The sequence below is a fragment of the Plectropomus leopardus genome, chromosome 16, assembly GCF_026936395.1.
Source record: "Plectropomus leopardus strain MGB_pleo_1.0 chromosome 16, ASM2693639v1, whole genome shotgun sequence".
Lineage (NCBI taxonomy): Eukaryota > Metazoa > Chordata > Actinopteri > Perciformes > Serranidae > Plectropomus > Plectropomus leopardus.
This window is the reverse complement of record NC_142191.1, coordinates 21,318,746-21,341,668: the sequence shown is the minus strand read 5'-3', so window position 1 is coordinate 21,341,668 and position 22,923 is coordinate 21,318,746. Positions and strand designations below refer to the sequence as shown.

The window sequence follows — 22,923 nt, the reverse complement described above, 5'->3', positions numbered from 1 at the left end:
GTGGATCATGCAACAGTAAAGGAATACTGAAAACTTTAATTTGAGCTTTATTTCATCTCTTCATTTAGCTTCTGATGGAAGATCTCCGCAGCCTCGCTGGTAAGATTGAAGAACTGAGAGCTGGATGTCCGATGCAGGGCTGCGGGGTTGGAAAGGGCGGTGAACTGGGCGCCCTCTGGAGGCGCTGGGTATCATTACGCCGTGGTGTCAGCCTCCTGATGGCACACGCAGAACAGAGAGGAGAGGAATGGCAGGACATTACTACAAGCGTGAGTTTTACCACAAATCATTTTAAAGCTTTTGTATATATGACCTGACGGAGCCTAATTTTCCATAACATTTAGAAAATTAACCCTTTGAAATCTGGATCAACTTTCTCATCTTCTTGTTCTCTCATGTCTACTATGCCTTTCTCTTGGGAAAGGTTACTGCGTTAAGCAACTTTTATTGTTTTCTGAGGCAAAACTGAGTTATTGTGACATTACATGCATGACTTAAAGGAAAGGGAAAAGTAATCTATAGATATATTGAGGATTAAATTTCTTTCTCTATAGATGCAGCAGTGTTGCAGCTTGTTAGCCAGTCTCCAGGCTGAGGTTCCCGACTCCTCCACTGTGAGCTTCACTCAGGAGGAACCCCTGGAGCTCCTTGCTCAGGCTGAGATCCACCAGGCCGGGCTGGAGCAGGAACAGCAGGCCTTAGCCTCCCTGGAGCATCGACTGGAGCACGCCCTGAGCTTATCTAGTTCCCAGGAGCCCACCAGCCCTGGACCTGTTGGCAAAACACTAGTGAAGATCCAAGAGAATGTCAGGAGGTGGGGTTTGTTTGATATTCATGATGAAAGTGATTACTCATTAATTCAGAGATGCTGAAGTGATTCTGTTCTCCACAGTTTGAAAGAGAGAAACCTGCTGCTGGTTGCTGCAGCGCAGGCGGAGGAGAAGGAGAGACAGCAAGTCCAAGAGGAGATAGAAGAGTTGGAGCAACACATGTTCGCCCTTCTTCCCACACTGGAAGCCTGTTCGAATCCTTGCAAACAGCAGGCAGGCTCCTTTTTTATGCTTCATTGTCCACACTTGAAAAGTGGAGTGTGAGATTTGTAAGAAGGCAGTTGAAGTAACTGTATTTTATTTTTCATTAATTTTGAAATGATGATTATAATAAGGTTTCATTTTATGTTATGTTTAAGATGTGTTTGTGGGTCTGCTCAGAAGCCATTTACGGTGTCATTGAGAACTATGAATTGCGTTGCCAGTTACAGCTGCAGACCACATTTGGCTTCAAAAATGAAAGACTGTAAGTCGTCCTTTTAAGTCAATGTCGAGCTAAAGTGTCTCATATATGAAAAATTAGCAGGACAGTAAATGGTTTACTGCCAGTCATCCGTCTCAGATAGAGCATATTAAACTTGTGAGGAGGTTGCTTTAAACTTACCTTAAACCTTTAACTTTGTTAAAATTAGTTTAACAAATTCAGAAAGGAGGCGTTTAGAGCTAAACTTTTGACCCTATCACGCAATCTCTCTGGCTTTCATATATCCAGTCCTGCTGATTTTATTTCATGCATTTCCACTTTGACAGGAGCTCAAAAAGGATTTGTCCTCCCAGAAGGCCAAACTAAAATGTATAATGGACGCCGCACAGAGCCGGTATGCTGAGATACCGGCTGATATCAGCAGAAGGTTACAAGAAGTTCAGCTGTCTCTACAACGAGAGGAGGAGAAGGTAACTCAAAATCCTCAATGTCATGTAAACGATCACCAACCAAAACCTCCTGTATTTTTCTAAATGTGTATGTGTGGTCATTCTACAGCTTATGGAGAAGAGCAATCTAGTTAAGAAGCTGGCTCATCAAGTGGCAGAGTTGGGCTCTGGTATGGAGAAAGTGAAAGCAATACTGGAGCAAAAAAGTCTAACAGTGAATGACGCTCAAAATGCTCTCAAGGTGTGTCTTTTTCTCGCTTTATGTTTGCTTTTGTGTCTGCGTGTGAATGTTATATAAACCTGCTGAAGTCCAGGAGTTGAAAGTTTGAACACGTTGTCATATTTTTCATGAATGTCTTGTAATTTTGTAGAAATCAAAAAGTTGTCTCCATTAAACGTAATGGCATGGTGGAGTAAGCATACAGGGGTTACTTCTTTCCTTGAATTCTGATGTTTGCACACAGCTGCCAGCTGCCAGTAGTAGCCTCTTCCATAAAGGTGTAGGTTTCGTTTCAACATTTGGGGGAAAATATATGAAATGGGTGGTGGGTGGTGGCTTTTTCGTCACCATTTTATGGTGTCAATGTCATTTTGTCAAAATAAATTCCCTCTGCTTCTTTGATGTTTTTGTTTTGGGAGACAAGTGCCCATGTTCTAAATATTGAGTGGTGTGTGTGTGTCCCCAAAAATCTATCTATCTATTCCTATGTCTACTAGCTATGCTATGTTATTGCACAAGTGGATGTAGGCGAAGGTAGGTTTCTCTCTTTCAAACTGGCGAAGAAGACAGTGGCTAACTTACTAATTACCATGTTTAGAAAAAACAGCCACCGCTTCCTCAGAGCTGTTGACAACCCAGGATTACTGTGCCACTTTGAAGCCCCTACATACTCTGCATTGTTTGCTCTCTAGCATGTGTGGGATGAGCTGGATGCGTGGCGCAGCCGCTTGATGCTCCTGGAGAGCGAGGTGCAGGATCTTGCAGAAGAGCATCCAGATCAAGCACACCTCCTTATGGACCAACTCACCCAACCACTGCAGCTCTACCAAAACGCATCGCAGATGACCGAGCAGCGCACCGCCTTCCTCAGCAAGGTCAGGAATACTATTTACTGTGTTAAATGAAGAAAAAGTGGTAAAGTGAAGTCTCAAACACCATGGAACAGGAACCATGGTTTGACTTATTAAGTACATTAAAAATCCACTACATTATAGGTGCATCAATGTGGAAAATGGCTTCTAAAAATCTAAATATCTATTTATAAAACCTTCTGCTTCCCTATATTTTCTGTACTCCTTTGACAGATCCCTGACTGTCTTCAGGAGTTTGAAGACATCCTTTACAGCGGCACATGCTGGTTGGACGAGGCTCAGTCATGGCTCTGCGCTCCCTGCTGCTTCACAACAGCCAGAGGCCTTCAGAATCACGCAAACTCCCTGCAGGTCAGTGATACTGAGTTAAAGGCAAACAAACGTAAACTAAAATCTACTTCTACCTGGATATATGTCTGTTTTGTGTTGTGCATTTGTGTTAATAAAGTATATATTTTCTGTGATATGTTTTCATCAGTACCTCTGTCGTCATGGAATTTTCACACACCCTATAAACATGCTGTATCTTTCTTTCTTTCTTTTGTTTTTTGTTTGTTTATTCTTTCTCTGTCTTTATTTTTCTCATTAACATGTATTCATATAAGCACCTATGAATGTATTAAACACCCACATTATAATATAGCTTCCCTTAATATATCTCCTTAATATATCCTTCAATTTTTACATATTTCATGTTAACGATGAATTTCATTTTAAATCCTAAACTACAGCTGGTCCTGGATGACTCTGAGAGGATCAGAAACACCCTGCATGACTTCAGGCCAGTCCTGGATGAGATCTCTGATGTGTGTGACATCAGCACCCACAAGGAGAGGGTGGACCAAGTTGACGAAGAAGTCCAAAAAATGCAACGCCAGGTCCTAGAGCAGCTCGAGCAGCTCCTGCAGGCTGTAGTGGTGAGAATTTTGAAAGAGAGACTTTTCAGGTTGTGAGTGATCCCAAATGGCAGTGACAGGAAACTGCTGGAATGTTTGTTTCCTCAATGTAAGACATGTTCCCCTGTAGTGCGGCCACATTTTGAGATTTTGGGGCTAAAAAACACTGATACAGGACATCTATAGACTTGTAGTAAGGACTGGAAACATGAAAGAGTGTGCAACAAAAGTCCCCAGCCAGAATTAAACCAAGGATATTGTGGCTACACAGTGTGTATTTGTTATATTTACACATGATGTAAAGTCAAGAGAAATGCAATGGAGAGCGTCTTAAAAAAAATACACCGCTTTTAAACAACTAGACTGTTTGGGGATTTACATTCTTGTACATGTAGCATGTGAAGTCAAGTTCCTGAAAAGGTTGCTGGCAATTTTCACTCCAGGTGGTGGAGGAAGTGGAAGCAGAGCTGAAGACCATGGAGAAAAATGTCCCGAAGATCAGAGCGATTTTATCCTCCATGGACGACTCCAACATAACTCTGACGGAGCATCTTCACAACCGACAGGTGACACAAGGCATTTATAATTCTTATCTGCGCAGCTGATTTTATAGCAGTGTACAGATAGAACATTCAAATGGCAGTTTAACAGTGAAGATATGAAACTCTTAGACTAGAAAGGACTTTGAAAACAAGGATCAAAAGAACTCAGTTTTAAAGGAATACTTAACCTGCCAAATGACCATTTTTTAATATCAACTACATGTGTTATTATATGTGGAATTGTGAAGAAAATTTTTTCTTGCATGCTTCAATGTTGAGTGAAGAATCCAAAAATGGGGAAAGTACTTAATGTATAGCAGCAGTTTTACAACAGCAAAACTGTATCAAAACATACCTTTACAAACTCTCGCAAAAATTGTGCAGTTTCATCCAAGTCTTATTTGTCCAGGCGTATGCTCAGTTCTTCCAAACAGACAGCACTTTCCGATGGTAACTAAAAGTGAAACTTATCTATGCTCTCTCAAATGCCAGACTCCACAGACAAAAAATGTAATTTCACTATGCCGAACACAGGAGCTGCTGATCTATGACTGCCTCAATCAGTTAGTTTGTTTGTGTCATAGTGGGACTTTGTTCAATCCAAACTTGATTCAGGTATCGACATTTTGCTGGATTTCGCCCCCCTCCTGTCCATTAAAGGCAATAAAAGCCCCAAAAAATAATCTTAAAAAAAAACAAAACATTTGGCACTAGAGATGTACGAGAAGAATTAGATTTTTTCCTGCATTCTCAAGGTTTTCTATGATGAATCTGCATCTGCCATAGAACAGATGTATGTCTGTCATAGATCTAACATCAAAATAAGTAACAAAAGTTACTGTTTAGTCAGTGATTCTGTTTCAACCTGAAGGTGATCCTGGCCAACATGCAGTCTATGCGGAGGACGCTGGAGGAGATGGAGAGATGTAAAGGAGAGCTTCCTCTCCCACAGGGAGCAGAGGAGAGCCTGCTGGTCTTTTCCAGAGCCAGACTGCTTCTGCAGCCGCTCGAGGAGCTGGAGCAACTCACCCAGCAACAAGCCACGCTGCTGGAGGTACAGCATGAACTCCTAATGCCACTGAACAGAGACAAAATAATTGATTTGATCTTTTAGATTTGGGAGATGAGATTAAAGTTATTTCAAGAAGGGTTACATTTTGCTGATATAACTTTACATTGAACTGTGACTTAAAGGTATACTATCACACATTTTTGCTTTAAAATCTTAAAAAAAACAACAAAAAACCCCAAATTTTTTAATATATTTTTTGAGTTGTGCACTTAGTTATCCCAAATGTTTCCAGCCATGGTCAAATCCAGAGGAATCTGTAATTTTATGTAAGAAACAATGCACTTCATTTGGTTTTCTCTTGGTGGCTTCACATTCCCCCTAACCCCCTCTAATTGCTCTAGCTTCTGAGGAAACACTGGAAACAGCAGCTGTAAAGTCAGAGAGTGAGGAAAAAAATCATACAGTGTGGCAGAATTATATTCAGTAACAGTAATACAGCATTTTTTTGATACACAGAATAACTTTTTTATTACTTTCATGCCATTTTTGCAGCACAGTAATGCAACAGAGACCCAATTTATTGATAATATCACTCCAGCATAATATAATGTGCTTCTATAAGAAGTGGCTCATGACAGCCACCAAGCTAATACATTTCGTTTCATGAGAATGAAATTACATAAAATGAATAACTGTAACTAAATGTAACTTGATCAAACTTAAATATGTTCATAACCACGATTTCTGCTTGGGTCTAGATTTTATCTGCAATGGTGATTATTTAACAATGAAGAAAACAACTCCCATGATCCCACACTATTTCATGACCTTATCGAAGTTCATCTATGCTATTGCTTTTATTAGGAAACCCCAAGCAGATTAAGTTACATACTGTGCTTTTAAATTAAGTGATCAAGGGCGTTTCTTGTTAGCAACAGCTAATTAAACCAGTGTGTATCGTTTATAAAATGTGTCTTTACACACTCAAGATTGTTCTGTGTCTTCTGTTAATAGAGCTACTGTACTTACGGTGTATGTTTCAACATTTCTCACATTCTCTCTCTGTTTTTCTGTCTCTTGTGTCTTTGACAAACATAGAGCAAGATTAAGGCGGAGGAAGAAACCTGTAAGGATCTTGGAAAAGCACAGCAGCAGGACAGATCTCCACAAAAACACTCGGCCCAGGTAATGGTTATCATAAGAAGGTAAAACTAAGGTAATTAAAACATGTCCTCCTTAATAATTTCGTACTGACAATTTGCGGCTGCCTACCACTTAAATAAACCGTTTTGGGGAATAACAGTCACAGCCTCTAAGTCCAGGATTCCCTCTGGTAGCAGAGTTTTGAAGGGTGTTTTCTAAATAAGGAAGATCAGGTAAAACCAGTGACTTTTTCAAGGAAGTTGGGCTTGGTGGTGGAACGAGTGTTCATTAGTAAGACAACTTACTTTCCACTTTTCTTTTAAATCACAATTTTGATCATATTATTCACCCTTGTCACTAAAACCAGGAGGCTTTTGAGGTGCCTAATTCAGAGGAAGAGGAGGATGAGGAAAACGAGAGTTATCACTCTTCGTCCTCTGACACACTAACATGCAGTATTCCAGAGGTAAATCTAAAAAATGATTACAGGTCAGGAGAGCATGTTCCTGGGTGTCTCTTTACTATGGGCTTCATTCCAAAATGTCACACTTAACAGTGTAAAAATTGATCTGATTTAAGCTTAGTCAAAAATCGCCTAATTTCGACCTTTTCACATCCTCACATCCTAAAGATGGGGTGGGAAGTTTTTTTTCTTTCTTTTGGCTTTAATGGGCAAATATAACCAATAAACTTTAAGCATACTTTAATTCAAGTTGTCTGAAAGAAACAGAAGTGTTCTTGGCTCTGTTTTCTGGCTTTAGCAAGTCTAGCTCTTGACGAGAGACTTTGACCAATCACAGGTCATTTTAGACAGATGGCGTTCCTATTGGCTGTTCTACATATTCAGATGCACGTTCCTTTGGTGAAAGCCTGATTCAATGGCAAAAATATCCACCAGAGAAAATTGCTATACCAGCATTGTCAACAACTGCCTACACTGCAGCATTAGCCAAAAAAGGAAGATGGATTTATCAAGAAGAGCCTCTAAAAGAGAGTCTGACAATTAATGCTGTAAAACAAGTGCTAATATCGATACAGCATTTCAGAGATGGAGAGAAGATGTTGCTAATAGTTAAACCTTCTCATAACAACTAAAGACTTACAGCTGCAGCAAATTCAAGTTCATTTTTGTGTAGCTAGCTAGAACCTCAAATTACAGTTAGTTATCTCAAAGGGCTTTACAGGCTCACAAGTGTGCAAACAAAACAGGACAGTAATTTGCACAGAGGGGCTGCTACGGCATCGGGATTACAATCATGATCAGGATGATTGAAATGAATGGTTAGGGCTCGTTCAGTTTAATCTATAAAGACTATGGACAGAGAGGCGAGAGCAGCAGGAGGAGGGTTCATTCTCAATTCTGTTTTTTGTTTTGTTTGTTTTTTCCCAGAAAACGGCCTACCCCAGCTTTAATACTTGATAAGGAATTTCAAAAATATAAGACTAATTCAATGTTTTGGAATGAAACCAAACACTTCTTGGGCTCCCCTTCACATACTTGTCCTCCTTCATTTATATTTTGATTCACTTAATAATTTTCATCTTTAATATTTCTTTTTTTCTATGGCATGGAGGATTTTAGTGGATTTCGCATGTTCATATGAAGCTGTGTGAGGCAGGCTGTCCTATTACCAGATGAATCCACTCTGGTGCTGTCAGAAGCAGCTGCTTGAAAGATGTTGCTGTGCACGCACGCACACACATGCGCACACACACACGGACTGAGAGTGACATGTTTATCTGTGTGTGTGTCGCCGTGTGTGCAGATTCAGTTTGTACTTGTATACTAATACAATTCATGTGTTAGGACCCAGATGAGACACTCAGCGCCTCAGATGTGCAAAGTGAGGATATTGCAGAAATTAAGCCACTACCAGAAGTTCAGGTAAATTATATTTTTGTTAAAGAGATCAGACTTTGGACATGTTGCACATTTGTCCATAACTTTTCAGAAGTCTTTCTTACAATTGCATTTATTTCCTAAGAGTTAAAGTACAAACCTGTTCAGATAAATTGGTGATAATAATGAAAAATTTGTGATATTTTTATAATTCTAAGATGTGTCCGACCTTGTCTTTATGCACTAAGTGTAGCAGAGACTGAGCCTTTTCAGTAAAGTCTTAATCTCATTTGTCTTCCAGGTACTGGAGAGTTTGGCTGGCCAGTTTTCCTCTGAAGTGGAGACGAGCTCAAAAGGTGCTGAAAGAGGTCTGCTCTCTGTGAAGCCTGGGCTTCATTCAAAAGAGTCTGGATTAGAAAATGTTAAAAGCAGATTAATAACAATGGATTTAAAAGATGGCAAAGCATTTGGTCCTAAAACTGTGACAGCTGAGCCACTCATTGCTGCAGCCGCTCCAGCAGCTGAGTGCGAGTTCACTGCTGCAGCCTCACGGGACCAGCATGGATCACCAAAACATGAATCCCTCGTCGCTGACCGTCATTCAAAGGCAGCAGACGCAGTGGAAGACACAAGACTGATTCCTGCAAGACCTATGAATCCGTTCACTGCCATGAGAGGATCTCATGAGTTTATAGAGGAGGGAAGTGAATATCCATCTTTGTTCACAACTCCTCATCAAGACGTGGTAAGTGTCTAAGATGCCTTTTTTCAATGATTTTCCAATTTTTCCCACCTTTTTTTTAAAATTTGTATTTATTATTTTATAATAATTTTGTACAAAACATACATATATAAGCATGTTAATAGTAATAATGTATAGCATAAAATGTATTAGAAAGAGGCAGAAGGGGAGGGGGGTCAAAAGGGTAACGGATGCAATCCTAACTCTCGTTGGAAGATTTCACGGAATTGAAGTGATCCCTAAAATGTAGCCAAATTGTATAAAATTTCTCTTCCTCAAATTTTCTACTTTTTAAAACAAAGTAGCATAGCAACCAGTCAGACATCCATCCATCTTTAAACTAAAGATTTGTGTACCATAAGCGATACTGTTTTGATTGTTTACATGTTTAGTGTGAATTCAACACTCACTAAAACACTGAATATGAATTATGTCTAATGCAGCGTTTCCTGTAAAGGACATTCAAATAATACACAATAGAGAACAGTAAAATAGTTACAATATTTTTTTTTCCCGTTTTTCTCATCAATGTTCAGGTTACTCTTCATGTGTTGAGGGAGCAGAGTGACGTCAGCACCAGTAACACTGGTTTCGAGGGACAATCCCAACAAGCCGTAAAGTCGTCAGAAAAGCCAATCAGGTAAAAGACAAAGCGCCGATTTTATGAGTTTTAAAACTTGCACGCACATAGCAGACCTCACATTACTCAGGCATATTGTTTGTTCCCTTTTGCCCCTAGCTCGGCTGGACATGAAGAAGATGACAAGGAGCAGCTGAGTTGGAGTCGACTTCATACCCAGATCTGTCAAAAACTGACCACTTTGAAAAAAGTTAGGGAGGAGCATCAGATTGACTCAGGAGATGGAATGACCCGCGAAAAGGTGGGGAAAAACAGAGTTTAATTCAGATTTTGAAAAGCTGTTGAGCATAGGAGGGAGACGGGTGAGAGCTGAGATGGGGTTGCAATAGATAGAAGCAATAGTATTTCTAAAAGGTAGATGCGAGGCTACAGTCTTCAACATGAAGCACTGAAAATAGATGTGAAAATGGATAGAGCATTTTCACAGCTTAACCTTTGAAAAGTAGGAGCTGCACTAAAGGAGGAGGACAAGATTGCGTCTGTACTGATTTCACTTTAAGATTTCTAAATTTCCTAGTTCTGTATAATATAATGAGAGGGACTATTGGCTCTTACCTCGAAAAATAAACTTTATTATTGGTTGGATTTGAAGGAAAATTATGGTCCAAAAAATTCCAAGTAAAAATGTATTTGTCCTGATGGAAAAATTAACTAAAGAATTCAGCAAAAGGTTTAACTTTTTGCATCCTGTCCAGTTATTCCTGTAATACATCCTTTCTTTTTCCCTTCAGTCTCTGTGAAACTGATTCTTTTTTTGTTTAGGACGCAGAGAGGCTGACATCAACCGGGTGTGCTTCTGCTGTTCTCCAGCGGACACATGAGTCCATCACCATGCTGAGACAAATAGTACGTACCAGAGTAATATAGTGTCTTATTTTTCCTTCAGTTTTTATTTAGTTTTTTAAATTTTCATTTTCAATTCAGTTTAGTTTCAGGTAGTTTCCAGAGGGGGTTTGCTTGTTTCTTTCTAGTTTTTATTGTTTAAAGTGTTTATTGGTTTATTTATTGGTTTGTGTTTTTTTTTTTTATGTATATGATAGAGGGGTATTTGTCAGGGGTGATATTTAATAAGTTCATAATAATTATTACATTGCAACACCTAATGAAGGCCATTGACATCACAGTCTCGGTATCATGCTGAAATGCCTCCTGATCCTGGTTTTGTTGACAAACTTACATTTTTTTCAGTCAGTTTGCATGTGTCACTAGTCAATATGACTTGTTAGTGGACACAGAGATATCTGTGTTGCTTAACAAGGAAATCAAAATGGCTTATTTTAAAGAAATGCTTTGATGGTTGGTGTTAACAGCAAGCATGTAAAGGTGTGTGGATGTATTTTGTCGTAGTTTAGTAGAAAACTGGCTTAATTCACAGTTAAACAGTTCTCTGAGAATTGTAAATTTAAATGAAACAAGAACAAAGATGTTCCTCACATCAAACCACAGTACTAAATAAAGTTTCTTTATCATAGCAAACATTGTGTGAAGTCATTTTAATCATTCGTTATTTTATTCTCAGGTGAGCTCTCCAGGTGTAAATGAGGAATTGTACCAGGCTGTGCGGAGGGTCCTTCTCTGTCTGGATACTTTGACTGACCTTTTGTTGACCTCTGGTGAAGATGACCCCCAGCTGAGGCTGCTACAGCAGGAGGTGACGGACCATAATGCTACTCAAGCACACAATACAATATCCAACATATCTTCACATTTTGGTGGCTCTTTGTTATGAAAACAGTGTACTGTATTTTTAAAAAAAAGGTGCAAACAGTCTGTTGAGAAAGGACTGAATTTGTCCACTTTTCATTCTAAAAATACTGTTTTTGTTTTTGACTGAATTTCTGTGTAGTGTGTATCAACTGAGCTGGGGACTCTGTCTGAGCTGTTGAGTAAAGTGGAGTGTGAGACCAAACCTGTGCTTTGGAGGGAAAAACCAGAAGCTCTCCACTGTTTGACATCCCTTCAGGACTGTCTGCACACAGTCCAGCCGGTCATTGACTCATCACACAGTCAGCTCATTGCACATCTGGGAAACACACACCAACATCAGGTTTGATATACAAAACAGTCCTAGATCAGTTACATGATGTAATTTTTCACAGCATTAATTACCATTTTAACAAGTTTGTGGGCTGAAATTTGTTTTTTTTATTATGATGCTTAATAGCTGTGTAATTTTTTCTAAATCCACATTTGTAATTTTAAATGGTAATGTTATTGTTTTGATACCATTTCTAATTTATTAAGTTAATGAGTATATTGCCTGAACCAGTAGTAGAAAGTATCTACTAGCACATTTCATACCTGAAAGCCACCCAGTACTATACAGATTACAAACACAAATGATTAAAACAATACAAGCAAGCAGGTAAAAGCACATAGAGTAAAATTATAGATCAAACAATCTAATGCACACATAATATAAACAATAAAACAAACTACCAAATAATTTGATTTAAAAGACAGTAATTATCAGTGATAAAATGGTCAGTCTTTAGCTTGTTTTTCAAAGTGGTCAGCATTGTCTCAAGACTTCTGGCAATTTGTTCCACCTTTACTCAAGCAGTATACTTTAATACAGTATTGAGGTACTTTGTATTTCCATTTTTTGTACATTACTGCATATCAGAGGGAAATGTAGTTAAATAATGTAGTTTTATTTATTTCACAGATACTGGTGACCCTGCAGATTTAGATTTTGCATAAAAAACATAAAATCAGCGACTGAAATATGCATTGCTCTAGATTAAACAAAAAAACATTAAAATATCTCCCTCTAGACCACCTTCAAAATTAAAAATGCTGCTTATACAGCAATGCATCAGTAATAATAATCCAGTAATAAATACTAATATAAAAGGAGAAATTCTGTTGCATAGTTTTTTTTTGTTATTTTTTTCACATAATATTTGGCACTATTAGGATCTGAATGCTTGTTCCACTATTGTTCTGACTAAACAAATAGTAATTTTTGTCACACAGGAGCTCTCCTCCAACCAGCTGTGTATTTTGGACGAGATTGAACTGGGACGTAGTGACATGTTCCCCAGCATTAAGGATGCTCCCAGTTTGGAGGTAACCAGTGCTTTGCAGCTTTTTGTCTGTGTGCATTTGTTTACATATACCTTTTTATATGCACACTGGTATAAAACGCCTTATGAATAGATATTTAAGACATTTTAATTAACTTTTATAACAAAATTACATTACAAGAATGGCCATGTAGATGCTTTCTCTCACTAAGCTCTTGGATTTATTACTGACACACCTTATGACACTGCATTCTTATCAAAAGAATGAATGATACACAGATTTCTCATTGTTATCTTATATGTTTTATTTTTATTTTTTTTACTTTGTACTCAAGTCTCCCTTGTGAATGAGATTATGATCTCAATGTGACTTCCTGATTGAATAAAATATATATTTTTGGAAAGCTAGTGTCAAAGAGAAGAAATTCCAACTATTAAAGGCCGCAACTCCTGCATTATAATTTCTGCTTTCAGAAAATCATAAAGATGAATTTGAATTAAAAATATCTTGACTAAATGTGGAAGCCATAATTAATAGCCGATCTCTTAGTTTTCATAAGAAATCAGAAAAAAATGACATAATACCCACTAAAAATGGTTTGGAGGCCTAGAGACGTGGCAGAAAATAAACCAGCATTTTACCAATCCTGATTACAGACTAATATCAAAGTAGTTGCAAAAGTTAATGGTATTTTCCTTAAACTTTGTGCCTTTTCCTGTATCTCTCAGCGGTGTGTGCTGGGCCAACATCTGAGGGAGAGTCCAGGGGAAAAAGCCAAGCTACAGCAAGTTTCCCAGTCCTTGCTTCAGGGGATAACTCGCCTCCTGGAACTGGGTGAAGAATGCTTAACAAAGGGGCAGACGAGCCCGGTTCACAACCGCAGCCAACTTCAAGCAGCTCTCTGCAGACACGAGGTATCTCACTGTGCTTTCAGTAAGTTCTTCTATAAGCAGGCAAAGACTTGATTTAAACTAGGAACTTTCCCAAGAGTGTGTAGACGCCCCTTGATGGTTTTCAAAGAAACGTCCAGTGCTCAAACTAATGATTAGACTCAAGAAGAAGATATCTAGATCTCAGTCACAGTCAGTGTGTGTTCTCAGTCACTTTCCTCTATTTATATCAGGTCTACTGTACAATTAACCCTTTTCTCTTCTGTCATAAATCTGGTCTCTTGGTGATCCAGAAGCTCCTTCGGGTCCTCAGGTCTCAGCTGGCTTTCGTGCAGCATCTGTTCCAACGCGAGCCAGAAGCACTCAAGTGTCAGGAGGATGAGCGGGTACAGCTGGAAGTCAGAGCCAAAGCTTTGCAGCAACAGGCTTTGGAACAGGAAGTGGCTTCTCAAAGGAGGATCCAGGTTTGTAGTGCACATTTGCTGAGGGCCATATGAATTCATACATAAACAAATGTGGATTTTCTTGCGGAATAGTTCAAGAATTTCTGGGGTCGTTGTGCTCAAATGTTAAAATGGATGTGTGGGTTTATGGTTGGACCTGCTGCAGGAGTGGACCCGGTGGGAGGATAATTGCAGTCGACTTGGCAGGTTGCTGGATGATGCTGAAGCTTTCATCAGCAGCGGGGAACCAGAGGGAGATGATGAGAAGTTAGCACAGCACCGACAAGATGCCTGTCAGGTAAAAACCATGTCACACTGCACACAAACATATTGAATTTCACTGTTGTATCGTCAGACTTCTGCTACTGATTTCCTACATTTCACTGCATGCCTCTTGAGAACAAGCCTGATCTACTGTATATATGTTTAAATTCATGAGAAGGTGAAGGGAGCTGTAGTGATAGAATTAGCATAGTGAAGGAAAGAGAAGAAACTTCTTTTCCAGTGTAGAAAAGAAGATGATCACATGTATATATTCTAAAGCTAAATGCAGCTTATGCATGAAATGGTGATTATAGCCATAAAAAAACAGCCCTTGCAGTGTTTATGTCTCCACGCTGGTGACAGCCGTGGCCAGGGGCGTTATAGTTTCAGGTTGTCCATCTGTCTCATTCTCGTGAAAGCTAGAGTTGCGAAAGCTTGACGAAATTTCTTCAAATTTGGCACAAACATCCACTTGGACTCAACAATGAACTGTTTAGACTTTGGTGTTGGTGAAGGTCAAGGGTCAAGGTCAGTGTAACTTCTTCCATCACATTCTCCTGAATGTGATATCTCAGGAAAGCCCTGAGAGAGTCTTTTAAATTTGCCACAAATGTCCACTTGGACTGAACAATTAACTGTTTAGAATTTGGTGGTCAAAGGTGACCGTGACCTGACGAAACATGATTTTGGCCGTAAGTCAAAATCTCATAGGCTAATAATGAGAAAATTTCACACAAATGTTGAACAGATGATTAAATTACAACATTTTTTTTATCCAGAAGGTCAAAGGTGAACTTCACTGTGATGTCACAAAGTTCTGAAAAAACGCATTTTTGGCCATTATTCAACATCATAACTCATGAGCAGAAGGGGAGACATTTGGTCAAATACTGAATTAATGACACTAATCTTGCCCCTTACAACTGTGCTGATTGTATAGATCTTCTGTGCTGCTGAGGGGAAGATGTGTTTAAAACATCCATGTTCTCAAAAAATGTACACTTATTACCTTTTATAAAAGTCCTCACTGCATATATGAGTCTGGACAGATTCAAATATAAACTGCAACCTGACTGGTTGGCAGAGAGGCATACAACCAGAAGGTGAACTCTAGTTTGATTTTGAGGGACTGACAAATTAGAAGTTTACTGTTAACGTTTGATGTAATGATCTTAAAAAAATCTACTTAGCTCAACTAGAACTAAATTGTATTAAGACTATTAAAAAACATCCGAGTCATCAGTTTTGGCCTCATGAATAAAAAGAAAACATGAAATATCAAAATGACGTCAGAATTAAAGCCACAATGCCAATAAGCAGTTTTAGAGTGAAACTATTTTGAGAAGCACAACCTCCTTAGCGGAGGTAATTATTGAGTTTATACTTCCTTCACAAGTAGGCTAACGGAGGTCAAACGGAGGATGATGCTGGTGTTTTTTTGGGTTCAGCCTCCTGAGATTGGTAGATTGATAATACCCTGGTCATAAATCTTACATTTAGCTGATTCACATTTTTACAAATTTCTCTTTCTCTGTTACCTCCAGACATCACATTTGGGAGATGATGTTCCTTTAGACCACTTTTTTAAAGTTTCTCTTTTCCTCGGTTGTATTTATAGTTTTTCAAATTGCATTGGGCAAATTGGAGAGACATATTTGTACAGAGACAGAAAAATCTGTTGCCGTAGCAGTGGAAGAGCTTGTTTGAATGAGGTGAATCAGTTATTTTTGCAGTGTGATCATTTAGTTTAGCCCTGTAATCCTGTTTGTTATTCCCTCTGTCTTCTTTTTTTCTTTTCACCTTTCTTTTCACTTTTCCTTTATCCTCTGCCATTTTACATTTCACAGAATCACACTCTTTTAAACCACAGTTTTCTCTACTTTACCTCACAGTTGGTCCATACTCACTCTTCAGTTATTAACGTGGGGTTGGCTTGTTGAGAGAATCTCACAGAGTTTGATGTAAACTCAGCCTAAGCACTGATGGTCCTTCTTTTCACTCAGCAAACATTGGTCCAGCTGGATGAGAGCAGAGCTGCTTTAGGACTTCTCCTGGATCAGGGGAAGATGCTGCAGACAGAGCCAGAGTTTGCTGCCACAGTCAGTCATGCAGGAGGCGCTCTGGAGCTGCGATGGCAGAGCGCTTACAGACGGACAGAGCAGGAGAGTCAGCGCTGCAGAGATATCCAGGACAGCCGCACCAGGTGGGAACAAGTGCCAGTTTTTGTTAAAATAAAAGACAGACTATTGACTTCTCTGCAGCAGTCATCTATCAGTGTCGGCCAGGTAGGTTCAATAATTGCAGAGCATTATTTTATTGTAAGGAACAAACACATCAGCATTTTTTATGTATACTGACTGAAAAATATTGTATCAGAAATTTCTCCAGAACTTTTAAAGCAACAATTAGGCATCTAGGAAGGAGTTTCATCTCATGGGGTCAGAGGTCATTCTGTGTGTTTCATCTGAAGTTATGGCCGAGTCATGTATTGATATTGATGTACTTTAAAATATTTGATGTACTTATAGTATTTTTGATTTTTAATATTTGCAAAAGTCTCTGTCTACTCTTTTTTTCCCCCTTTTTTATTTCATGAAGATCAGTTCTGTCCCTAAGGTATATTTTTCCAAAAAAACAGAGATCAGTCTAGTTGAGTTCAGTCTAAAATGTATTTTTCTTCCCTGAAGAGTATCATAAATGCAGAGAGTATTTTTGAGAGGCTTTGATGGCATTTGAGGGAAATTCTGTAGCAGCGAGGCCCATTTGAAGAAAGAGAAAGCTTAAACTCAAATCCATCACGGTGTGAAATCTCCAAAGACACGTGTACCCTGAACACAACTTTTTTAGGGATACATTAACATAAGGTTTTGGTTATATATCATGATATTCCCTGGGATAAAGTCAGTAAAATTGAAAAATATTCAAAATATAAATATTGAAATATTCCATTTCTAAATTCATCCCTCCTGAAAGTCCTCAATATATTTTAACAACCTAACAATCAGCACTTCATACACTTCATTATGATTATATTTAGTCTACATCTATGACTCCAACCATGAACACATTTGTTCCGCATTGACCCATACCTAAGTCATTAACTCACACTTTTTTAAAGAGCAGTCATGTTCTGCCCTGCTTGATGAACTATCTGTTTTTCTCACCCTCCCCACAGATTCCAGACTGACTTTACCTCAGTCAATGAATGGCTGATTGGTGCCAAGGAACACCAGAAGACTTGGTCAAACTTAGCCGACACCTCTGACCTGAACCAGGAGTGTATTTACAACAATCTGATCAAATTGCTGGTAAGGCATATTGTCAACGAGGGCATTTTCATCTATGAATAACACATGTTTTCTTTATCTTTTGGTGATTTAATCACAATACTTGACACACTTTCAACTCTCACATGACTGACAGTTCAGGTTCTAAATGTTGAAAACAGATATAAAAAATGTACTTTACTAGCTGCTGAAGGGAAACTAGTATTTTTTAACCATTTTTCATGTTTTTGTGTCCGTCATGAATGGGAACAGCATTTTTTTAAAACTGGTCCAGTACTTAGTCAGTGTTGGAAGAAGTATTCAGACCATTTACTTAAGTATAAATGCTAATATCACCCTGTGAAAATACATTGTCAAAAAAGTAGTAGTAAAAGTACCCAATGCAGAAAAATCTTATGAAACACACACACACTCTAAAAATAAAAAACATATATTGTGAATAGTGAAATAAAAAGTACAATATTTTCCTCTGAAATGTAGTGGAGTAAAAGTATACAGTAGCATGAAAAGAATTAAAACAAATAAATTACTTATATCTCGAATTCATACTTAAGTACAGTACTTGAGTAAATGCACTGTATTTAGTAAGAGCCCTGCAGGTGTGAAACCAGCTGCAAGGTAATCCTTCAGGACAATAGTGCACTGTCACTGTATGTCCACTATAAAAGCTTGATTTTGTAACTAACAGGCTCAGATTGTTATTGCTGGTGTCTGACAACATTATGGATTCTGCAGAGCAATACAGTGTTTTTCTTTACCTTTCGTTTGATCTGCTCTGTATGTTATTGTGTCTAAGCAAGTCTCACTCAAGGAGAACTATCATTCTGAAGTGTCAAGACTCGAGTTGTTGCAGGAAGATAATGATAAACAAAAGAGATCAAGCAACAAATAAAAAAAACACTTCTAATACCAATCTGATTCTGCCAGTGGCAAAAACAAGCACTTTTAGTGGATGTACATTGACAGTGTGCAGTTGCATCAAAAGGGTTACATTGCTGCCTGTTTTGCAGCTGATGGCTGCAACACTTTAGTACAATACTGCCAATTTCAAAAATTGTTTTTCCCATCAGTCACTTGGACACACAAATATGGGAAAATAGCGTGAATGTTAAAATTACCAAAGTGTCCCTTTTAAGATGCATTGGGAAATTAAGATGCAGTCATCAGTATTAAATGCATTAAACACACATGACAGACAGGTTTTCTGACACTGGTCTTATTTCATCCTACAGGACTTCTCCATGGAAACTGAAACCATGTTAGTTCAGAAGGTGTCGGCAGCCAGGGAGGCCACTCAGCTGCTCCACCTGAGGGAGGCTGATTGTCCCAGACTGAGAGCTCACCTCGCCCAGCTGGAGGCCAGCTGGAGCCAGCTGACCTCTGACCTGTCCAAGATACAAGACCAGTTGCAGCAGGTACAATAGTTATGTTTATCATATTTCACCTTTGCATGAGAAAAAACTGTATTTATGATGGTTATATTTCACATTTGCATGAGAAAAAACAATATTTATGATGGATATATATATCACCTTTGCATGATAAAAAAACACAGTTTGAAATGTATGGTAGCTGCACTGTAACTGTGAGATACACTGTGGAATAATTAAGTAAATAAATTATGGTCGCAATGCCTTTATCCCATACCAGGGCCATCAAATGTCTTATTAACTTTGCACAGTACTATTTTCCATTAAAATATAATGGTCTAAATTCCATAGGAGTGCTGTTGGTTTTCAAAAATAATTAGGCTCTTGGTTCCCAGCAGTGAAGGGGAGTGTAAACCCTGTTGAACTCAGTTTTGAGGGTGATTTAGGACCAGGAGTTTGGGAGGACTTAAAAAAGCATCAAAAGACATTTTTATTTTTTTCTTACCATTTATCACTAGTGAATGGAAACTGGTGTTTTACCTTATAACAGTTATTACGTCACTCCTGCCAGGTTTGTCTTGCGGAAGGTTCATTTTAATGTCTTTTATTTTGGCAGTCACGACAGAGGTGGATGAAAGATCTCATCCGCCAAAGAAAGATTAAATAACTTGGACAAACACAAAAGTTAGATTGTAATAGAAGTGATTACTACTGTAAGGTTATCTGGCTGGATTAATTAATTATATACAAAATGAAAGCAAAGTTGCAAAAGCACATACGTGTATCCACGTGTCCATGCATTTCCAGAAACAAAAGCTCACAAACACTTTTAGCCAATTGGCATGAACACCAGCAATCTTCACACAGAGACACATACATACTTGACCTCCATGCCAAATTTCAGCTTCTTTTGACAAAAACTGTGGCCACCAAAGGGTGACTGACCAACAAAACAGGCTTTGGAGCTTCTGGTGCATCTAACGCCAGTTAAGTAAGAGATGAGAAGTACTTCATGTAAAGGTAAAATCACTTTCTTCTCTGTGGTCTGGTGTGTGTTAGCGGCTGATGACTGCGTGGCCGCCGGTGAAGCTGCTGTCTGACCTGGAGGACTGGCTGAAGAAGACGGAGGCTCGGCTGAACCAGGAGAAAGAAATGATCCTCAAGGCCAAAGATGCTGCTCAGATTACTGATATTCTGCAGCACTACCAGGTTTTTATACCTCCATTGACTGCTTTTTTTCCTATGCATTTGTTTTAACAGTAGATCTATTTGAATGGTTATTTCAGTGTTTGTGTTTTTATTTGTAATTTTGTAAATTTGAGAAATTTGATTGACATTCAGTGAAAAAGCATTCAAAATTTGCACATTTTCTAAATTTACGTTAATACACAACATAAATCAGCCAAACAAATTCTGCATAAGCAGACATATTTTTTAAATGACTTTTTAAGTTTCTTTTCTTTGGAAATATCTGACGAAATTTTGCTTAATTTGTTTTAAAATATTTTTTCAAATGCAGTAAAAACACCACTAATCATTTGCAGTGCTAAATATAGTAAGGATATATATTATTGCACTGTAAATATCTTTATCGTCAGGCATCTAAAATATGAAGAAATGCAAAAAAAAACAAATTCAGAAGCACAAAAAGGTTCCACCATAACATTAGTGGTGGATAATGCGTACTGATTTCTCATAATGGCAAAAGTGTGGGAGAAAATCATAGACTGATATAAGTAATGGATGCAGCCACCATGACATCACCCTTTGGTTTGTGGACACCTTTTTCGAAGCCTTAAATTCTGCATTTGGCCATCACCATCTTGGATTTTTTGAGCCAGAAGTGACCATGAATGGACGAGAGAGTGGTGCTGTGGAGGAGTGAGGGGTGAATCTGACTCAGACTGTAGTGAAGCCTTGCAGACAGCCTGTTATTGGGGTGCCCATTAGCTCACCTGGTAGAGCGGGCGCTCCATGTACAGGGACCGCGTCCTTGCAACAGCGGTTGTGGGTTCAACTCCAGGCTGTGGCCCTTTGCTGCATGTCATCCCCTCCCTCTCCTCTTTCATGCTCAAACTGTCCGATCCCAATAAAGGCAAAAAAGCAAACAAAATCTTAAGAAAAAAAAGTATGAATATGTATCATTTTAAGCCTTAATAAAATGTAAACAGGAGATTTAGAGACCAAAACCATTTTATATCAGGCTGTAAACATCTTTATTTCTGTAAATATTTATTTTGTAAATTAAATTCTGTCTCAGGCTTTAAAGGCAGGCATGGCCAAAGCGCAGCTCCTTCTTGATTTCCTGAGCCAGTCTGGGCCTCAGGTGGTGGGAGAGGATGTCCGGGCTCTCCACTCCAAACGTACAGTGTTTGCAGAGGAACTTGGTGACCTCAGACTGAAGTGGCTTCACCTTCAGAGAAAGCTGGAAAGCCAGGTCTGTTCTTCAGCTGCAAATACACAGGAAAACACGGTTAAATGTTCCAACTGTAACCTATTCTTTATTTTTAAGTTTAATATGCTTCATTAAGAAGAGGTTGAGATACCAATGCAGTTGTATACAAACAGATGTGCATTTGTTGTGTGCATTTAGGGAAATGCTAAGTGGCTAAAATGTGAAATATAATGTGTGAAACGCAGTGAAAGAGAGCCACCAAGCAAAAAAAAAGCTCAAACATGTTGTGTCAGCACAAAATCAGCAAATGGTTTACAGTGTATAATCACTGTAACCCATTAGTCAAACCATAAACATAACTCAAATCATGTCAGCAACGTTGTGAAAGGCTTGTACTGGGTGACTTTCCAAATGACTGAAAGGAAATGATGCAACTTTTATTTCTACTGAATCAAACTATTCGGCTTTGCCCCCTCAGACTCGTGAAGCTGAACAGATTCATCAGATTTGGGCAGACAGAGAGAGGCGGTTAAAGCGTCTTCACGGCTGGATCGAACGGCAGAAAGAGCAGCTAAATCAGTGGAAACAGCCAACCAGTCAAACTCTGGCTCGTAAGGTCCTGCAGGAGTGGGAGGTACAGGAACAGGATGGAAACAGGTGTATGTTTGAACCGTCTCTCCTGCTGCTGTCCTCTGATCTGAGACTGCTCATGTTTTTCTTCCAGGCTGTTGCGGGCAGAGTGAAGGAGGCGGCTGCAGCTTTGCAAAAGTTGAAAGTCACACGAGTGCATGTTGAAAAGGAAGAGGATCACCCTTGTGATATCTCCTTCTCTGGCCGGACAGAAAGTGTTTGTCAGGCTTCTGGGGATCTTAGTCAACAGGTAAAAATAAATATGAGACAAGAAAAAAGTTGTGCCAGAGGAAAATAAATAAATGTAATATACCAAGATATTAAGATATACCAAGATGTTGTGTAAATGCAACTGTTTTAGGGAAAACTGAGGAAATGAGAACAGCTAAATATTACACTTAATGACATATTTAGGTCTTCTTGAATTTATGTAGTCGTGTCATATTTGACATGACTACATAATGCCAGCAGCATGCTGGATGATGAACGGACAAATGCTCCAGTCATTTTTCCACCCTTTGAAAATATATTTATGTCTTTGTTCTGCAGTTAGTTGAATAAAAGTTAAAAGCATTATGCAACCAGGTTTCATATAGAGGGTAAGTGTTTGATGTGTATAACTATAATCCTCTGAAATGGTCCAAAGAATAACCTTTAGTTCAATAGTTTATTATTATTATTATCATTTTTATTATTATATTATTATTATATGATTATTATTATTATTACAATAGAAGTTAGAATGTTGTTTGTTTGTTAATATTCTTACATATTTATAATTCAGTTAAGAGAAACTTAATTTATAGTGAACAATAATTTATTGCATAGGGCACAATAAAAGTGAATAGTGAAAAGTTTTGGCGTTTAGACACCATGGTGACATTAATGGGGACGGGAATACCATGGTTAGTTCAGATAAAGGAACAGGAGCTGGCACTGCATGCACTGAAGACTGGAGGTGAATGGGGTTGAGGATGGTCATGTCTATTTTTTCTAAAAAGACA

General features: G+C 38.6%; 1 protein-coding gene across 2 annotated transcripts in view; it reads left to right on the top strand.

Annotated features, from left to right (window-relative positions):
- syne2a (spectrin repeat containing, nuclear envelope 2a) overlaps nt 1–22,923 on the top strand; it is a 113,415-nt gene that overhangs the window by 54,056 nt on the left and 36,436 nt on the right. The window contains exons 56-85 of one of the 2 annotated variants that reach the window (XM_088089049.1): nt 69–269; nt 555–814; nt 893–1,043; nt 1,581–1,724; nt 1,813–1,944; nt 2,616–2,798; nt 3,009–3,146; nt 3,527–3,712; nt 4,135–4,257; nt 5,105–5,287; nt 6,344–6,430; nt 6,756–6,854; nt 8,196–8,273; nt 8,530–8,973; nt 9,507–9,610; nt 9,710–9,851; nt 10,373–10,456; nt 11,130–11,261; nt 11,457–11,657; nt 12,590–12,682; nt 13,369–13,554; nt 13,824–13,994; nt 14,140–14,271; nt 16,241–16,440; nt 17,413–17,545; nt 18,757–18,939; nt 19,954–20,103; nt 21,155–21,331; nt 21,768–21,923; nt 22,014–22,169. In XM_088089049.1, coding sequence (XP_087945175.1) covers nt 69–269; nt 555–814; nt 893–1,043; nt 1,581–1,724; nt 1,813–1,944; nt 2,616–2,798; nt 3,009–3,146; nt 3,527–3,712; nt 4,135–4,257; nt 5,105–5,287; nt 6,344–6,430; nt 6,756–6,854; nt 8,196–8,273; nt 8,530–8,973; nt 9,507–9,610; nt 9,710–9,851; nt 10,373–10,456; nt 11,130–11,261; nt 11,457–11,657; nt 12,590–12,682; nt 13,369–13,554; nt 13,824–13,994; nt 14,140–14,271; nt 16,241–16,440; nt 17,413–17,545; nt 18,757–18,939; nt 19,954–20,103; nt 21,155–21,331; nt 21,768–21,923; nt 22,014–22,169 — 4,809 coding nt within the window. The remainder of the gene's footprint in view (nt 1–68; nt 270–554; nt 815–892; nt 1,044–1,580; nt 1,725–1,812; nt 1,945–2,615; nt 2,799–3,008; nt 3,147–3,526; nt 3,713–4,134; nt 4,258–5,104; nt 5,288–6,343; nt 6,431–6,755; nt 6,855–8,195; nt 8,274–8,529; nt 8,974–9,506; nt 9,611–9,709; nt 9,852–10,372; nt 10,457–11,129; nt 11,262–11,456; nt 11,658–12,589; nt 12,683–13,368; nt 13,555–13,823; nt 13,995–14,139; nt 14,272–16,240; nt 16,441–17,412; nt 17,546–18,756; nt 18,940–19,953; nt 20,104–21,154; nt 21,332–21,767; nt 21,924–22,013; nt 22,170–22,923) is intronic. The other variant, XM_088089048.1, reaches the window with a different exon arrangement.